The sequence below is a fragment of the Ursus arctos genome, unplaced genomic scaffold, assembly GCF_023065955.2.
Source record: "Ursus arctos isolate Adak ecotype North America unplaced genomic scaffold, UrsArc2.0 scaffold_36, whole genome shotgun sequence".
In the NCBI taxonomy this organism is placed as follows: Eukaryota; Metazoa; Chordata; class Mammalia; order Carnivora; family Ursidae; genus Ursus; species Ursus arctos.
In genome coordinates, this window is record NW_026623050.1 from 3,788,665 (window position 1) to 3,811,559 (window position 22,895).

The following is a 22,895-nucleotide window of genomic DNA, read 5'->3' on the forward strand; positions in this document are numbered from 1 at the left end:
AAGGGATAAGAAAGAAAGAAAGAAAGAAAGAAAGAAAGAAAGAAAGAAAGAAAGAAAGAAAGGGAAAGAAAGAGAGGGAGGGGGAGAGAGAAAGAAAGAAAGAAAGGAAGGAAGAAAGAGAAAAAGAAAGAAAAGAAAGAAAAGAAAAAAAGAAAAGAAAGAAAAACTCATTTTCGACCTCTGTCCACAAAACTCCATGTTAGGTAGTTCACTGTGTAAAAATTATCAGGCTAAAACATCTGGGAAAGAAAGCTATGAAACAGCAGGGAACGTGGCTGGTTTATTGTTTATCTTTTGTTTATGAGGCAGTATTCAAGTTTAATTACTACTCTAAATTAAACTCTAACTGGCATCAGGAGACATCCCTTTACATGACTAAGTTAAAAAAAAAATCCAGAAATCCCAACTCTGGCTTTTTCAAGTAAGTTGATACATATAGGAAGAAATTACTCAAAATTAACAGCAATTATAGAAAGCTTTTAAGCATTTATGGGCACTATTACATGCTCCTAGAGCATTTATTTATTAGAACAGTTTAATTTTATATCTAATGGTTACTATTCTAAAAAGTCCTGAGAAAATCAACAAAAATTATTTGGATGTTTGCTGATGGCTAAAGGATGGTATTCTTTTGACTTTATGGCGGGGGGGGGGGGGGCGCGGGTGAGGGAAAAAATGCCAACATCGATATTCTATATACAACAGCTTCTTCTGTGGGAATGTTCAATTATCAATTACATTGTCAGAGAATTTTTTTTTTTGGATACAATTAGGAAGACAGGAAGGAAAAGAAATGCCATTTACTTATCATAACAGTGAGTGACCAGTTTTGGATGAACTTAGCTCTAGGAAAAATAAAAGTTAAAAGCAACTAGCAAAAGATTATGCCAGATGGCATCTGTCATATTGTATTTAGGGTTATTTTAAAGAAATTGCCGCCACTATGAAAACATTCCATTGACGGAGTTTTCCTAGACTGAATAAGAAATCCCAGAACATGGTCAGGATCCACCGTAGGTAGGTTGCAGGTTTTTCTCCCTCCTTTAAATGTATAATTGGAATATTGTGGTGGGGGAGAAATCTATTTCATACCGATAGTATGCATTAGACACTCAAAAGTGTAATACTATTTTAGATGCTTGCTTACCTATAAACACACCCTTTATGGGGTATTTTTAGATTGCAACACCATGACTGGTAAAGAACCGCATAATACATAAATAAATATCTGGCTATAAAATAATAGTCTTATTGCCTGGATCAGAGTTGGGGACATCAATGGGAGGGATTGGTAGGTGGCAGAGTTGAGGGGAATTATGCTGGCCTGCGCAGTCCTGTGTCCTGAAAGATCAGAGACGTATAGACGCTCGTATGCTAATGTATTTAGGTTAAACTGGGTCTGGCAACAGTATGGTTAACGTGCGTGTGGTGTGCAGTGTGAGCTCAGCAGTTACTGGGCCAACTGTCTCGGTATTTCTGGGAATCCTGCCTATTCACAGTGCAGGGATTGTTCAATTGCTGCAAAATGTACAAAATGAATTTTACAAAAATGAATTGTAAGGAAGGCCCCATTACAACGATTTTACAGCAAAGATGTCAACATCAATTTTTCTTTCATGCATAGCTAATGATTAAAACAGCATATTCCATTTGCCTAAGACAATTTATTTCATATTGGCACATCAAAATATTGAAATACAAAGTTATCTTTACTCTACCCTTTTTATTCATTGCTGCTGAACCCATACCATTGTTCAAACCAGGAAAAATAAAACAAACTTGGCACGAAATACTTAAAACAAAGGCTCATCAATATTCTCCAATTTGTCAACATCTCAATTACAGCACTGGAAAAAATGTAAATTTCATGTGCTCTAAACACTGAGGGGTCTATTCTCTTGCCAATTCACATGCGTAACTCCCATCAGCGTTAATGGGAGTTACACAAACCCATCAATAATAATAATACTTTGTACATATATTGTGCCTTTCATCTAAGGCTCTCAAAGTGCTCTGTGAACAAGGGGGCTGCTTCCTAGTCTCTACTCTGGCAAAATACACAATGAAATACAAAGCAGCTTTTGGCTCAGCAGGTACAGAATTAGGGACCCCGAGCCTTATTATCAAGCCCCATTTTACTGATGGGAAGCCAGACACAAAGAGGACCAGTTACTGCCCCAGAGTCCCCAGTCTGTACCCTAGTTCTATCCCTGAAAAACCAGATTTCTTTCTTCATTCTAATGTGACTAACAAGACAAACTCCCTCCCTTTGGCTGCTTTTAGCAAAAGAAATCAGAGTGAATGAAAATCTGGTTCATATTTATATAGTTTACTGCTAGGCATGTGCTGTTTGAAAGATATAGTAAAGTCAGGTTTTACATTTTACCAAGTTTGTGTCTTACAATATTTCTAAAATTTGATTTTTTTCCCCCTCTATTTGGTTTGTTGCACAAACACTAGGGAGGAAAAGACGACCTTTCACCTGTGTAACTGTAGCTCTTTCACTATCAAGTCATAAAATGAGGTATTTTTAGGTTCCAAAGTAAAGATGTGTATGAATCATTTTAGCAAAGATATTCACAAAAAATATAAAGCAACATAAATGCATGTATTGTTTTATAGCATATGGCTATTAAAGTTTAATTTAAAATGTGTATGAAAACATTGTATTTAGTACAATTCATCCCTATTTTTTCTGTTTATCATAATTTGTTTTGAAACTGAGTCGTTTTACAGTTTTCCATATGCCTGTTGTGCTAATAAATTCTGAATACGCAAGAAAACTCTTTTCTAAACTATGAACTTGGTTTCCAGTGAAACATTATAATATATTTAATACCAGGAACATAAATTTCCCTTCTAGGTTTCCCATTATACAGCAACCCTAAGATTTCACCTAGGATAAGCATATGTGATTTCAGTCAATACCTCTGTTGACTTTGCCCTGAAGCAGATAATTAATCTTTCCCACAGAAAGCCACTCTGGACAATTCCGTGGGCCCAATTTCAAAATACCTTAAATACACGTTTAAAAGACTAACATAGGCCTGAGTATGACAAAATACATCCAAGCTCGGCTTCAAAATTTAGTCTGCTGTAACAAACAGAATACCCTCAAACACGTGTCTGGGGACCACTGATGTGGTAAGTCAGGTAGGAATTCTCCACGCCAAAACATTCCCTATTTTATAGGAATCATAGCTTGTTTTTGTCCCTCACACTTGAATACAGTAAAATGACTGACTTCCTAGTACTCGGACACATAAGCTACCATGTCCATTCTTTAATCCCACGGAGATATGATAAAAGGAGCAAAATCCTGCAGGGATCAAATCCTTCAACATGGGATAAGTGGGTGCAGCTACCCACCACATAGGGGTTTGTGGGCCTCGCTTTTACCCGGTGCATCTGTCTCAGAACTTTTCTCTTTTTCTGACCAAAAACAACAACAAATCAAAACGAACCGAAATGATAAAACTCCACGCCTTGCCCGTTGCCGCAACTATTCCCAGCCCCAAACCCCAGGGTCTTCTCGCTCCCCCTCCCTCTCTGGCTGGTCCTTTCCTGCTATCTCCCTTGCCATAACTCAACCAACCCAACAGAACCAGTCAGTTTTAAATTTCAGTTGGGACCTTCGTGACCTGTTAATGAATCTACAGAGAGGAGAAAAACTCACAGTGTTGAGTTATGCCTGGTGTTGCTAGCTGACTTGGAGTCAGAAATGCTTGAAGCGTTAACGTAATTGCAAGAATGTGAAAAATGAAGCGCTGGGCTCCTGAGCAAAGTGAAAGGTCAAAGCGAGCTGTGCACACAACAAGTCTTTGGAAGATAGCCTCATTAGACCATTAAGTCTGCTTCTCTTCCCCCCCCTTCTGTCCAATGTTTAGGGTGTTTTGTTTTTATGAATAGATACATTTCACCCTTTGTGTTATAGCAGTTAGGGGTGGTAGGGAAGGTGGGCTCATTCAAAGCTTTCCAGATTTACCCACCCTGAGAAGCCCATCGCCATGACATGGGACCACAATTAAGCCACTGCCCTGCGGATCCACAGGATTGAGGTGCACGCCCTCTCCGACATGCCTTCCAGTTTGGTTTTCTTATGTACAATCTCACCGGTCTAATAAAGACAGGAGATAAGCCTAAAGAGATCCAATTCACAAGTTCTTCCACAATTTGCCATCCGATAGTTTTCATTTCTGTATCAGTTGCAAACAACCCAGATTCTAATTTGGACCTATTCGCAGTTAATGGCGTCCTAGGAGAAAAGTTTCTTTTTATACTCTTCTAGAATACTAGTAATCCAAAATCTGTGGCCAGAAACTTGGAGGAGTCAAGGCACTCACCCTGCATCAACCACCCTCGTTTAAACGGCACATACGATGACAGCTCAAACTGTTGAACTGTCGTCCACTTGGAAGACTGTCTAATGCTTAAATATTGTGGCCATAAACACAGTCATAATAGAGATGAAATGGACCTAGGAGATCAGACACCATCTAACGTAAAATATTAAAAAGTAAAATCTATACACTTTCCTGGCCCACATTCAATAATGCATCTTCCTTTAAATTATCATTTTAGCTGGAGAAGAGTCATCCCTACCAATGTGTAATTGCTCTCTGTGCAATAGGTGAGTTTTAAATGGTAAAATTTATTCTAAATTACGCTAGGCTTCCTTGTCAGGTGCAGCTGACGTCCCCCTTGCCCTCCGATTATTCTAATTTTTAGGATCTGTGACAAAAGTCACCATGTCAGCTGAATGGAAATGGGGACAAATAATCTAAGAACTTCAAAATCCATCTTCCCAAGATAAAATTCCATACAAAGTTCACCCAGTACTTCTAGAGCTCGGAAGAACAGATTCTGGCATTTTATGCGCTTTAGAGCCATCCCTGTTGATTACAGAGAACTCCTGCAGTTGATATTACAAACAGAATACCCTGCTTATAGAATAATTCCAACTAGTGCAAAGAGCCGCAAAGTAAGCCTGTCATTCTATTTACTCACACACAGAAGTAAAGTGTAGATAACCAAATTTGTAAAAGAATCGGCAGAACTAATCAATTGTTATTGTAATGTCTACTTAAAGATTAGACATATCACTTTGACTTTTTTTTTTAAGTAATGGAAGTTGAGAGGAACTAACATAGCAGCTCTCTAACCTGCCGCTCTCCTGTTTACAGGGAGGTAGATGGACCGGTATCATAGAATACTGAAGCTATTTTAGTTATGTCGACTTTGCACAAGGAAAATGCTTGACCTTTTACCTTGTTCACTGCTGTTGTCTCCGCTCTGCGAAGCATGGCCCCCACTGGAGGGTCCTGGGGTGCCTGCGGAGTGGGTGGAGGTGGCATCGTCGTGGTCTCGCCAAGATGCAGGATTCTGATGTCAGGATGCCAGGAGATTTTTCCACAGTTACCATTTCAGCCATAAATGAGGAACCAAGAGGAGAGGTGCAGAGGGAGACAAAAAATGTACACATATTAGTATTTGTGGAACTAGGCCTATCTGGATTCCACACTACGGTATGTTGTCTTTTCGGCGATAGGTGTCAAAAGTAGGAAAAGGTGCTCTGGAATGTGGAGGAGGTGATGGCTAGCTACATCAGTGTATGCATGCGTTTAATTGAAACAGACACTTCAAAGGGGTGCCTTTCATTATATACAAATGCTACCTCAATAAAGTGAATTCTCAAAGTTAGGGAAAAGAGCTTTTTACAAATCTAGAAGTCATTTCTACTCTTGCTGTCTTTTTTTTTTTTTTTTTTTAAGATTTTTTTTATTTGACAGAGATAGAGACAGCCAGCGAGAGAGGGAACACAAGCAGGGGGAGTGGGAGAGGAAGAAGCAGGCCCACAGCAGAAGAGCCTGATGTGGGGCTCGATCCCAGAACGCCGGGATCACGCCCTGAGCCAAAGGCAGACGCCCAACCGCTGTGCCACCCAGGCGCCCCTACTCTTGCTGTCTTAATTGGGGCACACTCTTCCAAGAAAGAGGCTAATACTCTTAGATACGAATTACAGAACATCTACAAAACTCAGTGACTCCCTTAAAACAAACAAACAAAAAACGCAAAAAACCCCACGGATCCAAGAAAGTACGGGGCAGCCCCTGCATCTTTCAGACGCATCGACCTAAACCAACTTGAATGAACACTGAAAATTAGCAACTGGTTATACAACCAACAGATACAGTGACATTAATGAACAGAATGAAGCAACTGTGAACGGTCAGCCATCTGATAACCTGGACGGGACCCCCACGTGAGCTCCATGGAAGCTTTAAATTCACAGGGCATTGCTTCTTTCCTGGAAGTCTGACTTGTTTCAGAGGACATGCGAGGCAAACTGAGAAATTATAGCTCATGCTACTTTGCTGAGTGTATTCTTCTCCTGTTCCTCCTCCCCTTTCCTGATCATTCCCAATCCCCTGCTGTTGCTTAAAGGAAAACAGGAATTCTAATGTACAGGAAGGACTTTATCAGCACCACATGAAGGCAGGCAAGAGATGGAATTTCCTCTGGCAGAAACGGAGAGTAGGAACAGCACATGAAACAGACCAGCCTTAAGGCCAGAGTTGTACACTTGTCACCTGCCTGTGATGACTTCAACTAAAGCCCAAAGATCTCCTGGCGAGCAAATTCTAATTGGGGGAGGGGAGATTCTTTGGGGGCAAAATGAAACAACATCAATCCCTCAAAGTATGCTATTTCTTCTCACAAGAATTGGTAAATAAGGATTCAGACATGCCTATGGGCAACATGCAAACATCTTGACCATCTGAAAGCAATCTTGCCACGTTGTCATTATATATAGTTTATCTAGAAAAAAAAATCAGTCTATCATTTTCTTCTGTATCAACTGTAATGTATATATAGAATATAAAATGTTATCAAAATAAAATCAAGAAACCACCGTGAGACAAAATAAGGGGCTATTCTTATTTGGAACAACAACAACAACAAAACCCCCTTTTTTTTTCCCCCTCTACAGGTCTGCTACACACTGACTACAAATTAATATTTAGCATTTTTGAGAATGACGAAATGACCCAAAGCTCTATAGATCAGTAATATCTGTATCAGATAACGCTACTGGCCAGCCATCAGGCTAGCAACTGATTCAAAGTGAGAACCCAAAGCAGAAATCTTGTGACTCTAGATACAGCAGAGGTTTAGATCTCTAAAGGTTATGTTTTAAAAAGGAGATTAGGGAACGGAGTCGAATAAAATGAAAATCAAGGTTCTGTGCTGCCTGTATTAAGACAAAGTCATGCCTGTGATTTCTCTAAGTTAGAAACCACTCCAAGAGTTTCAAGCTAAAGGCAAACAGAACACAGGGGTTCTTCAAGCTCTGCAGCCTCTTCATGTCAGCTATTTGCCGGATGGTAATCAGATAAAGAGCTAGAAGAATTATGTGGAAGAAGGAAAGAAAGAAAGAAAGAAAGAAAGAAAGAAAGAAAGAAAGAAAGAAAGAAAGAAAGAAAAAGAGGAAGGAAGGAAGGAAGGAAGGAAGGAAGGAAGGAAGGAAGGAAGGAAGGGATGGAAAGGGAGAAAGAAAGAAGAAACAATAGCATGGCATGAGTTTAGTCCTGCAACAACACTGGCTAGCGCCTTCTTTTAGAAAATGAAATACCTGAACCACATTCACCTAGGCTAAACTTTCCAGTGTATACAGCAAGTGATGTTAATTTTATGCACTGCAGGCTTTTTATTAAGCAGGCTGCTATAAAAGCTCCTTACCCCTCATGAAAATTACAATAATTAACCACTAACATCTCAACTATGTTTTAAGGTACATGTCATCCAACGACTGTTATATCATCGTTCAAATGAGGCGAGTCACTAAAGGGACTGGAAGGGACCGCTCAAAAGAACTTCCTGCCACTGAAAATACGGGTTTGCCCCTCTCAGTCAAACCTGTACTGAGTTTTTCAAGACAGACCTCATTAATTTACAATTTAGTGTACTTCTTTCAGTGGTTTTCTGGAGGGGATGTTTTCTGAATTGTAAAGGGGTGAAAAATAAGCCACATAAGCAAATTTTACTTTAAAAGCAGCTGATTCCTCTAAGAGACCTGGATCTTTGGTTTTCGGCCCAGTCCTAAAATTTGCTCCTGTTCACCATTTAACATACCATGCCCCTGTCTCTTCACTCTCCTCCTCCACATCCTCAAAAATGCTGTCCCCAACAAGAGTCATAAGATGTTTATTTCCGCAGAGTGTCTCAAGTGTTATGACCTTGTTTGAGAGACTGACACAAACGAAGGAGTAACCAACCATGGCATTCATCTAACTCCGAAATAGGAAAACCAGATGGATCTCTCTGGGGCTTCAGGGCTGAGGAGTTCCCCCGAAGTTGTTCCGATCCAGCTACACCATGGTGACTTGATCACATACGAAGACAAACGCTGATTATCTAGTCAATAAAAAATTGCTACCTTCCCGGTTAGAAAAAATTACAACCTACGTGGATAGGTAAAATATAATCCTTTACCCGTAACACTGGGGGTTTTTTTCTTAGACAGAAAAATTTGTTTGTATCACAACCTCTTTCCTCTTCTTCTTTTTTTTTTTTTTTTCCCCTCCCTAGATAGTTTACAAGTTTACATCCTTCAAGAATAACTGCCTGGCTTTCTGCCAAATTATATGCAGAAGTTTAGTGAATCTTGAAACCAAAGTGGCATATGAAAGCATGTACCACACATGATGTATGTAGGAAATAAAGAGAAATGCTCTCTGAGTGCTTGTGTGTGGGTGAGCACTCAGGTACATGCATGGTACTCCATACGTTCCTGTTCTTCAACCCAAGTATCCCAAAGATCCCCGAGGGCAAGGAGTGAACATGTTTCTATTCCCGGTGGCTTTAATAATTGGGAGTCAAATATGGTACTCCTCTTGCTCTTACGTAATTGCGTTAAAGAGCAGTGTTAGCAGGAGAAAAGCAGTGAATACTGAGTGGGACACAATAGAAGGAGATGGAAAATAGATACAAGAAGCTAGGTCTCCAGGGGCAGTATTTTCTATTTGCTGGGCTACAGACTCACAGCTGATAATGCAAGTTGTAATTAATATAAAAGCATGAGACAAGATGGGAAGAGCTTGTAGTAGCGAGGCCACAGGAGATCATTCTGCTGCTCTCCTCTGTTTTTCATTTACACACAGCTTTCCCTAGAAAACACAATTCTGCCAGTGTTTTTTCCCTTGAAATTAAAAAAAAAAAAAAAAAAAGATTTAGCACCATCATTGAATTTTGCTAAATCTGGGAAAGAGCACAGATAGGACAGGAATCTCTGGGCACAGGAAGCAAAACATACGCAGGCCTGTTTTGTTGAGGTTGCAGATATCGTGGAAATTGTCACGTTTTACACCCTATGGCATTTCCGTGGGGACTTGCCCATAGGAAAATACTTAGTAGGTCCTGGTGAATTGGTGGTATTGCCCTGTTTAAATGATTCCACAATGCTCATGGTTCTTCCACTGCAAAAAGGCAATGCAGTAAAATGTAGGAGTGTTTCTAAATAAATACAAAACTGAGTGGGCAAGTAAAATGTATTAGGCTTCAAGGAGAAAAGAAAAAAAAGCCATACTACACACAAGTTCTATCTAAAATAATCTGAAACTCATCTTAGACCCCAAGTGAAAAGATGATTCAGTGGATGTGGTAAAGGAGGGAGAGCTTTAGATTCAAATTAAGACACTAGGGTGCCCTCTCTAACGGATCATGTGGCCTTAAGCAAGTAATGCACTTCATTTCCCTGGGACTTGCTTCCTCTGTCTCTTTAAAATTAACAACCTAGGCGAAATAATCCCTAAGGTCACTTCTACTTCTTACTTCTATTATTAAAAAAGAACCCTTTAAAATAAGCATTTGATTTTCTAGAACCTATACAACTAATGTGATATATAACACCAAGCCAAAATTTTTACATGAACTTGAACAATACAGTAGACTAATTCAGAATACGTGCTTGTAGGTAGAAGGCAACAGTAAACATATATAAAGATATTTTAACCAGCAAATGAAGCATGCAAAACTAATTTGACTCGATATGTTTAAACAACAAAGGCAATATACGCTTGCATCAGTACACATAGTTAATACGTAACATATTTCCTATGACTTTATGATATTTTAGTTCCTAATTAACACTGTGCAGAGATTATTTTGTTAAATAAGATGAGAACTCCTATCATGAGGTATTCAAGCCTACAAAAGTTAAAAATGTTAATTGTGCGGTTTGAAAAAACGTTAGAATTTCAACTTCAGTATTCTAAAGTTGACATAAGAACTCAGGAGAACCATGCATGCTTTCAGAACATGGACTCACTCTTTAAAAATGTAAATAGAGCTGGGGTCTTTCCCTCATCTCCCTGCTTCTACACTCTATTGAGCTTTGGGAATTAATATGTGAGTAACTCTCAAAGAAGTGTCAAGTACTCTTTGCAAATTCCAAAAATGAATTCCAAAATGAAAAAAAAAAATGGATTCCTCTATTTAACTTGTAGAAAAAAATATAAATTTCTTGTTTTGTTGGTATATCATCACATTATAAAATGTCTCCTATAACTCTGAATTCTGTTGGGATATTCCATAAAACATTCAGTCTAAAAAAAAAATAGGAAATCAATTTCTAAAGTATCAAAAATTTAATCTGATAGTGAATGTCAGTGGCTGTCAAGTGTTTGTTTAATTTCATCTCATCACAGTTACACTGAAAACATACTTCAACTGCACAACCGAAGTGATTTAAATAATATAATTATTTTGAATGGTAAATTGACAGAGGGGCTATCAACCTTCAGAAGCTACACAACAATAACAACAGAAAAACCCATGACCCCCGCCATGTTGAGCTGGTAGAAAGAACTCAGAGGTAGAACTTTCCCGGAATGGGTCCCTGGAGATGTTGGATAACACACCACAAAGTCTAATCCTATACTAGAACTTAAGAAACTATCTGATAAAATAAATCATTTGATTATTAATATTATTACCAAATCCCATTATTTCCCCCCTTGATATCCTATAGACCAATCACTTAAACCTATCCCTCTCCTCGCTGCCTAGTCCCTGCTGACTTTCCAGGTACTAATAGATTCTACCTCCAGACACTTGCCTGTATTCTGTCAGGGACAAGGTTCTTAACCCATTTTTAGAAGCTGTATACAGATAAATAAACTTGACATATTCAGAGATGCAAAACAAAACAACAGTATATCTTCAGTTAAATTATAGCTTTCAACATAGAAATTAAAATAATTTCTTTTATTAATCATATTATCAGAGCTAGTCAATTTTGAGGCATCTGTCATTAACTATTAAGAGATAAAGTTATATCTTCTTCCCTATACTTAATTCATCCAAAAAATTAATAAATGAGTTCCTTATGAACATTAATTAGAAATAATAATATAACTGTATGCACTTCAGGCAAATAGAGCTTGGCTCAGAGAATATATTTCAAACAGATATATTTCATTTATCTAGTGCTGATCTAAAGATATGTGATATCTTTAAATGTAAACATAAAGATATATTTTATTTGTCTGTACTAGATCTAAAATTATGTAACGTAGAAAATGTGGATATCACCTATTATTTAGAAATACTACAGACTAGGAAAAGCATGAATATTCCACAATAGTTTTCAAGTTGAAAAATTTTTTTAAAGAATTGGTTTCTTGACATGTTTATTTTAAACATAATAAATTTGAATGTCTGGGAAACTTAACATGAATTGCAGCTGGAAAATAGAGTTCTATTTCCTTTTACCATCTTATTTTCTTTTCCCCAATATTCCAAAGAATACTATAATAGTTGTTTGCTACCTACAACAATTACTCTCATGTTTAATAAGAAAATTAAATAAACTATATTATAATACAAAAATATAAGCATTCATTATGAATTTACTAAAAACAACAAAATAGCCAATGTTGCAAATTCTATTATCTATTTAATTCCATATTTCCTTTTATCATCATGCCCATCATGGAAATGTCGATAATATATGAGCTAGTTCAGTATCTTTAATGAATGTAACGTACTAAAGGTTAGGACATTCTGGTTGTCTGAGTGTTACATCGGATTATTTACATAAAATTACAGAATGTGAAATCAGCATGACAACAGCCTGATTTACTGTGTAATAGTATATAAAACTCATTCTTAAAAGCCTGCCAAAAGTACTTGCTTTCAAGATATTTGTAGCAATTACTTTCATTCAGTTTTATTTTCAGATTTTTCAATAAGAAAATAGAAGTCTATTTTGGCACCTAATATTTTGTTCCTGATGCTTTCCTCTCTGCTTTCCACTACACAAAATTACACACTTATTCTTTCTTTTCTCTCTTTCACTGTCTCTCTCCTTGCTCGATCCTTCCTTAAACACACACACACACACACACACACACGCACACACACACAATGCAGCCTGATACCACTTAATAAGTATAGAGGTGTATGTGTTTTGGGGGTGTCAAACAGCTGTCACAAACTGTCACCTCCACAAGAGAAACCTTGGCACACAACAAATTAAACTACACTTCTTTTTTAGCTGTCATTATTCATAGCCAATAAGTTGAAATGCTCTCGGCATTTCATGTGCAAATAAAACCATGAGGAAGCACAGTAGATCAGAATAGTGGGCCAACAGATAAAACAGAGAAAACAACACGCTGTCTCAGTCCTTCTGAAGTGGCTCACCATCACCCCCTGCACCAGCGTGCACCAAATGAGATCCAGCCTGGGGCAATGTATTAAATATGCATATCAAAGCAAATGAAAAAATAAACCTGGAGATTCAAATTGGACACATTTACATGCTGAAAATGCCCCACTCATACCACTTTTCAGGTAGTAGTTCTGGGGTATTTTCCCTTTTTGGTGGGTGGGGGGTGAAGGGAGGGTGTACTGGCAGAAGAGGCAGACGTGTAAGAGAATTCACTTTGTAGGGGGTGCTTGGAAAGAAATATAACCAACGTACCTATGGTACGAAAACACCAAAAATGGTGAAAACTCTGCAAGGTTTTCTCTCCCCTCCCGCATAAAATTCAAGTCTGCAGCAAATCTCGCCATTTCCCACTCAGTGTGCTGGTGGAACAAATTATTGCTTCCTTTCAAAACAAATAGCAGGGGGCTAAAGTAAAAATGTTATAGTTCAGATCTCTAGGAAATAAAAGGCTTTAAATTATGATGCCCAATGAGGTGGCAAGCCCTCATGGGTTCAAAATAAATCAGTTGTCATCTTTGCTTGATTGGGGGCCTGCAAGAGGAGCAACAAATGTTACAGTTGACTCTTTTATCCAAAGATAATGATTGTTAAATTATTAAAGCGCTATCCTCTTAGGTACCACTTCCTTCTTGAGTGTAATTTAAATATTACAATAGTTTCATATATTGGCAGTGTCTATCAGCCAATACTCTAAACAGCCTAGTTTATCTTATCTCTTCTATGTAGACATTGGCATGTTCTCGTTACGTACATCCACTTGAAAAACAGTTGCCAAGAAAGTATTCTAGAAAACCAAGTAGTCGAGACCCCTGCAAATGTCATGAGAAACGTTTTTGGCTGCAGATAACTGTGAACCTCTCATCCTACAAACCATGTAACTAGATTCCTTCTCATTCCCCCAACATTGCAGGCTGCATTTGAATTGAGAAACAGGAAGCAGTGAAAATAAACAAATAAATTACAACAACAACAAATATTTCTAAGGGAGTGTCATGCCGTGTGGACAACGACCACACATCATATAGCCACATACCAGCAAGTAAACTTCCCATAGCTGCTTGCTGCGTCCTCTTGATTTTAGTTAATACACTCAAATGCAAAAGAGCCCCTCAAAGTCCCCCCCCTCATGATGGAACAAGTCAAGAGTAAAGATAGCCATAGGAGCTTTCAATGCCATAGTACTTATTCTGTCTTAGAACTAGACAACCAGGACTGAGGCTTTCTTTTTTTCTTTCTTTCTTTCTTTCTTTCTTTCTTTCTTTCTTTCTTTCTTTCTTTTTTTTTAACTTTTGTTCTCAGGCTGGCTTTCTACATAGTACAAAGGCTCATAATTAAAATGTATGACTGCATATTTTCAAAACTTTTTTTTGGAGGGTGGGGAGAGATAAAGAACCTCACAGAAGGTTTATTCTCAAGGCATTTCAACCCATTCCTCTTAACACCCAGGAATGGGGGGCGGGGAGTGGTGGTAATGATACAAACTGCCTTCAAGCACCGAAGTCTGTTTAACTCCACGAAGTGTTAAGTTAATATTTCAGCCAGCAAGTTATTAGACTATAGCCTGTATCACTTAGGTTGTAAGCTCAATTGAATATAATCTATAGACACCCTGTCCCCCACCCCCGGCTTGAGTTCCTATAAATAAACTGCTGTTCACACCCACTCTTTAACCTCGCCACTCTTGCCTTTCCTACCAGCTGCAATCTTTCTTCTCTTTGCTTCTTTTTCAAAATTTCAGTCTCACTACATATGCTTTTTTTCTTTTTTTCTTTTTTTTTCTTTTTTTCTTTCTTTTTTTTTAATCTTCGGACTCCCTACATTGGTTCCAAAACAGGATTAAAAACAGAGAATAGAAAGAAATCTCCCATCCTGGCCTGACATACACAGTCACTCCTTACTATACTCTGTCTTCATTCACCAACTGTTTAAGTGTTAAAATTCAACCACGAACCTATGGTTACTCAATCGCAATTCCCTTCAGCTTTCTGTAATACATTGTTAATAATTGTTTCATCAAAGTTACTGTCTTTTATTATGAAGATGCTTCAGGCACTTGGCAATAAGTCCATATACTGACAATAAGTTTCTATAGAGCAAGAGCTCAGAGAATTGTAATGTGTTCACTCCTTCTTTTATTTCTAATGCAATGCAAGATTGCCAATAATTCTCGGGACTGTCATCTCTGTGAGAGACTGGGAAATCGGCCCTCCCTCCCCGGTTCCTCTTGTCCTTCAGTTCTTTCTCTCCCCCCAACCAGCTAGCTGACTTGCCTCTCTGTCCCGGCTGTACTGATTACACAGAGTTGAGAAAGCAGAAAAGGCAGCAGTCACCATTTCAAACAGACAATTTGCTAACACTCAAACCACCAAATCCAGAGAACTTTACACATTAAGAGCACAAATCACTCTATCAACTCCCTGGTTTCTTTGGTTCTCCACATAAATAAGGGAAGGGGCCAGGAAAGGACAAACGAAGATGAAGGGTATGGCAGAGGTAGTGAGAAAGAGAGAAAAGACTCCCCAAAAGACCAGATCGTTTAAAAAGAAAACTAAGTTTAAGCTTAGCTAAATGTTACAACAAGTTTTTTAAAAAATGCTTTACCAAGTGGTCTCAAAAGAATGCCAAAGGGCTCTTCGACTTACATGGTCAGCGAGATTTGTAGAGGAGCCTGAAAGTTCTTCGTGATCTGACTTGGAGCTGCCGTCTCTTTCATCAATGACAAGGTCGATGGGCATTTTCCCCTTCAAACAGCTAATGTACCGATGGCAGAAGTTATCACACAGTTCGTGGACCTAAAAGGAGGGTCATGGTGGAGGGTTCAGCTCATATTGTTGTTGTTATTGTTTTGTTTCATTTTTAAAGGGGAAAAAATCAGGTTGCAAGGTTACATTTGGAAAGAGCAACAGTGCAATGTCTTCCAAACTAACTCTAATTAATGGGTGTAATACTTGAAGGCAAGGAAACAATAGAGCAATTGTTGCAGCAGATATTATTCTCCAGAGACTTCCCTGAGCAACAAGTTAGAATAAAGAGAGAAGAAACAGGACTGGAAATAACTGGGCTCAGACTGGGAGTCCAAGGGGGAAAATCCGATTTGATGATAACATCAAAATGTTAGAACGCTGGAACTGGGAATAGCATTGGCATTTGCGATTCAATAAGCTAAGAGTTTTGCATGTTTCCAGGGGACAGGGATTGAGCTGCAGAGCAATGTAAAGACACCCCAGAGAGGATGATTCCCTCTGCTTGCACCTAACACTCGCTCTGGTCTGAGGGTGAGCTAAGCTAATAGAGACGCAAGCAGGCTAAATGTCCAGTAACACAAATGGTTTTCTGCATTTCAAAATAATCCTGAATGCCTGGGGGAAAAGGCAGGAGGGGGTGGGGTAGGGGAGCAGGCAGGGCTGTCCTAATTCACCCATCCTCTGAGCCCCTGGGTGGAGGAGCAGTTTGAAGGAAGGACTTGGTAACAAGTTGCTCAAAACCTCCAGGTGCTCAATCCCTCAGACCGTAGGTTTGTTAAAGACGTCCCAAGTCAACTGAGAAAGGAAAGTGGCTAACACGAAATGGGGAGTGTCATTTCCCTTACCTTTTCTAACTCCAAAAGATGAAACCTTAGTACTTGTATTGCTTGTATCATCTGAAAGAAAAGTTTAGAGTGTGGAGTTAAGGCTCTGTGACTCAGGAGTCCTGAGTGGGGGGTGGTGAGGGAATTGAGCTGGGGAGAAGAAGGAAGCCAGGCAAAACCCACACATCAAGAAATCGTCTGAAAAACCAAGTGATTACTGATCATCTCTGCCTCATTGGCCATGGGGTAGGAATCTGACTCAACCTGAGACGAAGCATCTAATATCTTTGGCCCCTGTGTTCACTGAGCTATTTGTAAGAACTGCTTTCCTAGGGCCAGGCCTTCTTTCTCCGCCTGAGTCTTTAACCGTCCCCTCTCGCGACCTAAGGCCAAATTAAAAAAAAAAAAAAAAATCCGCTTCATCGGAGAGAGAAAGCTTTTTAGAACAGCACACCCAGCGAAATCCGTCCTTACTGAAGAAGGAAATACTCAAGATGAATGGTGAAGCAAGGCCTTTGAAAGCGGATTTAAGTACTTTTAATATTGAAATTGTGCAAATTAGCAAAAGAATCACACCTAAAAGTGGCCTGCGCCCGCCTGCCCCCTACCTCCCTCCCCCCATCTCCCCGCCCGCCCTCCGCTGCTGAGCCAGCGGTGACTTCCTTCGGGTGAGCTGCCGGGGGCTCGGCTGCCTACCCTGGCAAACAGAGGAAATAACTCACTTCTCGCAGCCTAGCTCCCGGGGCCGAGACCTGGGACTCATCCCCTGCTCACACTCTGGGCGCCGTGTCCCCTCCTGCTGCTCCCTGGCCTCCGAGTTCCCTGACGTCCATCCCACCCCTCACCTCCCATCGTCCTTGCGGGGGCTCTAAGCTGTTCCCTCTTCCTCCCAGTCGCTCTTGAGGTTCAAAAGAGGGCTCTGCTCCAACTCCCCAGAGCTCCAGGGTATAGTGGGTGCTTCTAGGCAAAGGGGGTGGGGAGCAGACTGGGAAAAGGCAAGAAACCGTGAGCCTTACCAAATTGTCCAGCTCTGGATTTGAGGAAAAAAGGGGCTTTTCAGCACGAACCTGTAAGAAGTAGGGAATGTCAACATGAATGACCCCCCCCAACTTAAAAGAAGAAAAACGCTGTCACGGACTAAACCGTGTGAGTGGGTATGGTGGAAGGGCAGTGGCTGAGAAGAGGAGAGGGCCTTTGGTAAAATACATGAAACAAACTAGTGCCTTAAATTAGTGGGTTCGTTTGAAAAAGTACTGGGGCCTTCTACTCCTAGCCCCATTAAGGGGCACCTGGAACTGCTAAGCTGTTGTTGGGAACTCAGGGCCATTCTCTGGCCCCAAGTACCCCCTCATCCAGCCGTCTAAGGGGCTGTGGCTCTTAACCTCCCACACCTTAGCGCCCCGCGCCGACCGCCCCATGAGGCGCCCAGTTTCCTTCCCTTCCAGGCACTCTCGGGTCCCTCACAGCCCCTATCCCCAATACTTGTTCAAGTAGCTGCAGGCGGGGGAAAAGGCCAAGCCCCAGATTAGGAGCAGGTCAACTTTAATTCGAGGGTCGAGCCCCTGTATTCCTGGCTGGGGGGAAAAACAAACACCCATATTTATCTCCGCTTCCAATTCGCCTCCAGGCTCAGAGATGGGGAGGAGGCGAAGAGCACGGACTGGGCCAGAGGAACAGATCGGGTGTCCCTGCCTTTTCCTCCTCTTTCATGTAAAGCTCGGAGGAAAGGGGAGGGGGAGTGAGGGTCTGCAGGAGGGTGAGTGGGTCAAGAAGGTTGGACCTGCTTGGCGAAGACCGCGATGTCCTCATTGAAGGAGTCGGAGGAGCAGACGTCTCCGCCGGCCACTCCGGGTTCCCGGGGAGTGCAGGTCGCCAGCTCGCACTTCTCAAAGACCAGAGCTAACAGAGGAAACAACGGGTGCCTAACGGGCAGCGCCACGCAGAGACACACACACGGAGACGGGGTGCAGAGGGGAAGGAGCAAGAACTGTAATCAACAAGTTTGGAGGGTTCGGATTCCTTCTTTAATAAAACAGGCACGCATCACACTTTACAACCCTTCCTTAGCCAGCCGAGCCTGGGCCAGAAACAGAAAGGAAAATCGGCCTGGCCCTTTCCCTCAGCTCAGGAGTCCCTCAGATCTAGTCAGAGAAGCCCCTGGCCACTTCAGCCCGCCAAGTAAGAAAAGCCTCAGTTGGAAGTAATGAAACATCCAAGCAGCTCAGGCAGTCTGGAGCCCGGAGTCGATCCAGACCCAATCCCCACACTACAGAGGCCGCGGAACCAACCCCCTGACACCCAGCCCTGACCTCTCAAGAAAGGAACACTCTCTGAAATTAAAAAGAAAGAAAAAGAAAGAAAGAAAGAAAGAAAGAAAGAAAGAAAGAAAGAAAGAAAGAAAGAAAGAAAGAAAGAAAAAGCTTTAACTCTCCATTAATAGTTATTCCGAAGGAGGCCGAAGGCTTCACCTCTCGATACACCCGAGGCGGTACTCCCTAACCCTAAATCGGAGACAGTGCTCTTCCGACCTTTTCGCCCCCTTGCCTTATAAACTTGTTTGCACTACTTCTAGTATAGCCCGTGTGTGGGGGCCAAAATAATAGGAATGTTAAACGCCCAAGAGCTTCCTTCCAAAGACCACATTTCTCCAGCAGGCAAAAATAAATAAATCGAGTGTTAAAACTTGGAAGTGTGCGTGCGCGTCTGCCCTTTGTGTTCCTCCGGGCGGCTCTGCTGCACTTCGGGATGCTTGCGGCCTCTGGCTTCAGGCGCTGTTGCCGTTTACCCACCGTCCCCTCCCCTCAGCAAACCGCCGCCTTCCCCACCTCCTCTCAACTGGGAGAGCACCAGCGGTACGCTTCTGGACCGTGCACCTCCATCCCTCTCCGAGTTCCCTAAAATACGTAATTTCCAGCCATCTCCCTCGCTCCTTCTAAGAGCAGCTCTATGCAAGCAGCAGTCCCTTCCACCCCGCTGCACTTCAAGGTCTACCCCTTTATTTACAGAGAATTAAGAAGTGGGTGATTAGGACTTCCTGGCCGACAGAAGCAGCCCTGATCCCAGCTCAAGCTGCATTTAGTGACTCCCAGACTCTCGGTAGGGAAGAGAAGAGGAAAAAAAGCAAACCAAAACAAAAACAAAAACAAACGAAAAACCCCAAAGTTGCTCCTCACGGGCAGGAAACTTTCTCCTTCGTCAAGGCCTCTGTTAGGGGGCCTGGAAGGACCAGTTCTGCGTCCTTTGGCCAGGAATCCCGTCCTTGGGGAGAAGGCCCTGGCAAGATTCTCAGGACTCAGTCACTCTGGGCTGTGGGGTCCGGAGTGACGGGGCCGTGGGGGTGGAGGAAGCTTTATCTTTCGGGGACTTACACTTAAGGCAAAGAAGAGCAGGCCCCCTTCTCTGTCCTTTCTGAAGGCAAGCGGTTCCCACCCCCCTCCCCCGCAGAAATAACTCCCCACTTAGTCGACCATCCCCTCAACCCCCACAGAGACGAACACACACTCGCACTCACAAACAGTATGCTGGGTCGGGAGGAGGGGGGTTGGTTTACCCGTAGATCGCGTCCTTGTCCCGCTTCAAGGCGTCGTTGACAGCGGATCCCATGCTGGCCGGCATGACATTGGGGTGCGGGGCGTGCGCGCCGTAGTGCTGCGTGGCGTGGAGCGGCGGCCCGTGGTTCAGGTGGTGAACCGGAGGGATCGGCCGCGGCGCATGAGGGTCTCCGTACATGGAAGCAGGCACCCCTACTCCGTCCATCCCGCCGTAATGGGGCAGCTCATCGTACTGTCGGAACCCGGCAAGGGGGAGGGGGGCGCGGGAGGTAAGGGAGAGCCGAGGGGGAATAGAAGAAGAAGATGGGAGAAGAGAGCAAGGAGAGAAGTGGGAAAGGAATAGAGGTTGGGGGGGGGGAGACGAAGGGAAGAGGGGGCAGGCAGGAGAGAGAGAGATAGAGAGAGGGAGAAATAAAAACAAAGTCAGAAAGGAGAAAAGTACCGAGCACGAGTTGAACACACAGAAACCAAACCAGCCGAAACAACGAGTTGAAAGTTGCGGGGGAAAATGTTTTTAAATTTTAAAATGAAAAAGTATGAACCAAGAGCAGCGTTTAGAGTAGGGAGAGGGGGCAGTGAGGCCAGGGACTGAGGGGGCGCCGGGAGGTCCCGCTCGGGCCGGAGGCAGCAGAACCGTAGCGAGCCAACCGAGGGAGAAGTGGAGTTAGTGTGAGGAGGAAGCCCCGGATCCCACCCCTAACCCCCCTTCGCCTCCTCCCGAGGATCCAATAAATCAAAAGGCGAAATGAAACAAAATAAAGAGAAGAAAAACGCTAATAATCAGGAGGAGAACGCCGAGGACGAGGGAAGACTGGGGCCAGTGCCTCCCCGGGGGCAGGGAGCGGAGGGGAGGGGGGAATAACGTGAAAGTTACCAGAAACATTATTTAGCAGCGGATTCCCTGCGTCCTTGTCAATTTCAGAGACAAAACAAGCAGCCCAGGCTAGTCTAGGCGGCGGCGCAGCGGCTGCGGCAGCGCGGCCCCAGCGGCGGCCCCGGCGGCGGCGGCGGCTCCTACGCAGCCCGTGCCCGCCCCGAGCCGCGGGAGCAGCGGCGGCAGCGGCGCAGCAGCGGCAGCGGCGGCAGCAGGAGAACCGGGGGAATCGCGCTGCTGGGGTAAAAGCTGGAGCGAGGCGAAAGCGTGTAACAATTGCACACGCACACACACCACTCACACGCACTCGCCGCCCGCCCGCTCGCTCGCACAGCGCTGGAACACGCGCGCCCAGACACGCACACACGCACGCACACACACACTCGCACACACGCAGAGGCACGGGGGGGAAAAGCCGATGAATAATTTTGCTGCTATTTTTTTAAATACTGGCCGCCATCATCAAGCAGCGAGCAGCAGCAGCGTTGAAGGGAGAGGAGGCATCGGGACAGGCCCCTCTTAGGAGAGGATTTATATCTAGGTAAGTGTTGGAGATTTAAACCTACCCTTTGCGCCATCAGTCTGCGCTCCAATAAACTCCTGGATGTGTCGTATATTTAATATCCCAGTCCGGATAAGAAAGTGATCTAGGCTGAAGATTCCTTTTTTTTTTCCAAACCAAAAAGACTTCTCCCAATTCTCCAATATGTTATTTTTAGGGGAAAAAAAAAGCCCAGGCAAGACAACGAAGAGTTTTTTTTTTTTTCTGTGATATTTCTTCTTTTTCTCTTTTTTCCTCTTCTTCCTCCTCCTCCTGATCTTCCTCCTCCTCCTCCACCTCCTCCTCCTCCCCCCTCCCCTCCTCCTCCTTTTCGGTCCTCCTTTCCCCCTCTTTCTCTTCTCTTCCCCTCAGTTGGAAAAAAAAAAAAAAGAAAGAAAAGAAAAAGAAGAAAAAGAAGAAAAAAAATTGTCAAGCCCCCGAACTGAAGGTTACGAGCGGCCCGTCAGCAGCCCACATGTAACCGAACTGTCGTGTTTCATGGCTTTTTGCCACTCCAGCTGTCAATCAAAGCCCGGAATGTCAAGGTAGTGAATGAATGATGGTTGATGATGATGAAGAGGAGGAATCTTTCAGACCCGTTTTTTTTCTTCCAGTAAAACTCCGCGAGGGGTTTCTGCTTCTTGAATTTTTTTCCTCCCCCCTCCCCCCCTCTTTTAGCTTGGCCCCCGCGGTATCTATAATATGATCCTCTCTCTTTAAAGTATCGTTCAAAGAAAGCAGAGGGGAAAAATCAAGAAAAAAAAATGAATAGTTTGCAAAAATTGGACTTCCTCCCCCCCTTTCCTGGTAGGTATTTTGTCTCTCCCTCTCTCTCTTTCTCGCTCGCTCGCTCTCACTCGCGCTCGCTCTCTCGCGCTCGCTCTCTCGCGCTCTCTTTCTCTCTCTGGGAGATGAGTGAGTGTCAGTAGGTGTTGGCAGGTTGGCTGCTGCCTGGCTTATAGAAGAGCCTCAGTTTGGCGGCGCGGGTCGGCGGCGGGAGAACGAAATGACGGAACCCGGAAGTCGTGGTGGCCATAGCCCGTCGTACGGCGGAGACACATCCCGGGAGTGGGGAGCGGGAGCGAGGAGGAGCGCGCCGCGCCGAGCCTCTGATATGCAGCGAGTGCGATCGGACGGCCCAGGCTGGGGGGGCGGGGGAGGCGGGGGGTGGGGGGGAGGGGAGGTAGGAGCCTGGCAGACCCGAGCAAATCAGCGAGCCTTCTCCTCCGCGGGGACGGCCGGGGAGGGGGGCGGCGGGAGGGGGGCGGCGGGAGGGGGGGGGGGAAGTCGGAGGAAGAGGACTGTGTGTGTGTGTGTGTGTGTGTGTACGCGCGCGCGCGCGGATCGGTGCGCGCGCACGAGGGCGGGCGCGCGCGAGCGAGGAAAGAGGGAGAGAATGAAGAGGACAGGGAGAGCGCAGAGAGGAAAACTGCAGAAAACCACAGGGAAAGTACGGTACAGCCTCAGATCTTATAGATTTTTTTTCAAACTTACTTCTAGTTCATTTTCCCATTACACAGGGCTCAAGCCTAATGGGGTCGTGTCGGGGACGTTTGGCATGGCGCTCTTGCTTTTGTTTCTTTTAATTTCGCGGGCCCCCACTCCTCTGCCAGCCGATTACTGCGCCC

The 22,895-nt window shown here is 43.3% G+C and overlaps 1 protein-coding gene across 9 annotated transcripts in view; it reads right to left on the bottom strand.

Moving 5' to 3' along the window:
* The window catches only part of MEIS2 (Meis homeobox 2), a 203,502-nt gene extending 181,111 nt beyond the window's left edge, over positions 1-22,391 (bottom strand). For 3 of the 9 annotated variants that reach the window (XM_026480057.4, XM_026480059.4, XM_057306148.1), the window contains exons 1-7: positions 21,293-22,390; positions 19,852-20,084; positions 18,082-18,223; positions 17,318-17,368; positions 16,323-16,373; positions 15,376-15,525; positions 5,268-5,382 (exon numbers count right to left, since the gene is read on the bottom strand). In XM_026480057.4, coding sequence (XP_026335842.1) covers positions 5,268-5,382; positions 15,376-15,525; positions 16,323-16,373; positions 17,318-17,368; positions 18,082-18,223; positions 19,852-20,084; positions 21,293-21,304 — 754 coding nt within the window. In that variant the 5' untranslated portion in view covers positions 21,305-22,390. Of the gene's footprint in view, positions 1-5,267; positions 5,383-15,375; positions 15,526-16,322; positions 16,374-17,317; positions 17,369-18,081; positions 18,224-19,851; positions 20,085-20,726; positions 20,863-21,027; positions 21,229-21,292 lie in introns of those variants that run through there. The other 6 variants (XM_057306145.1, XM_057306147.1, XM_044377510.3 and 3 more) reach the window with 6 other exon arrangements.
* Between the last annotated feature and the right edge of the window lie 504 nt (positions 22,392-22,895).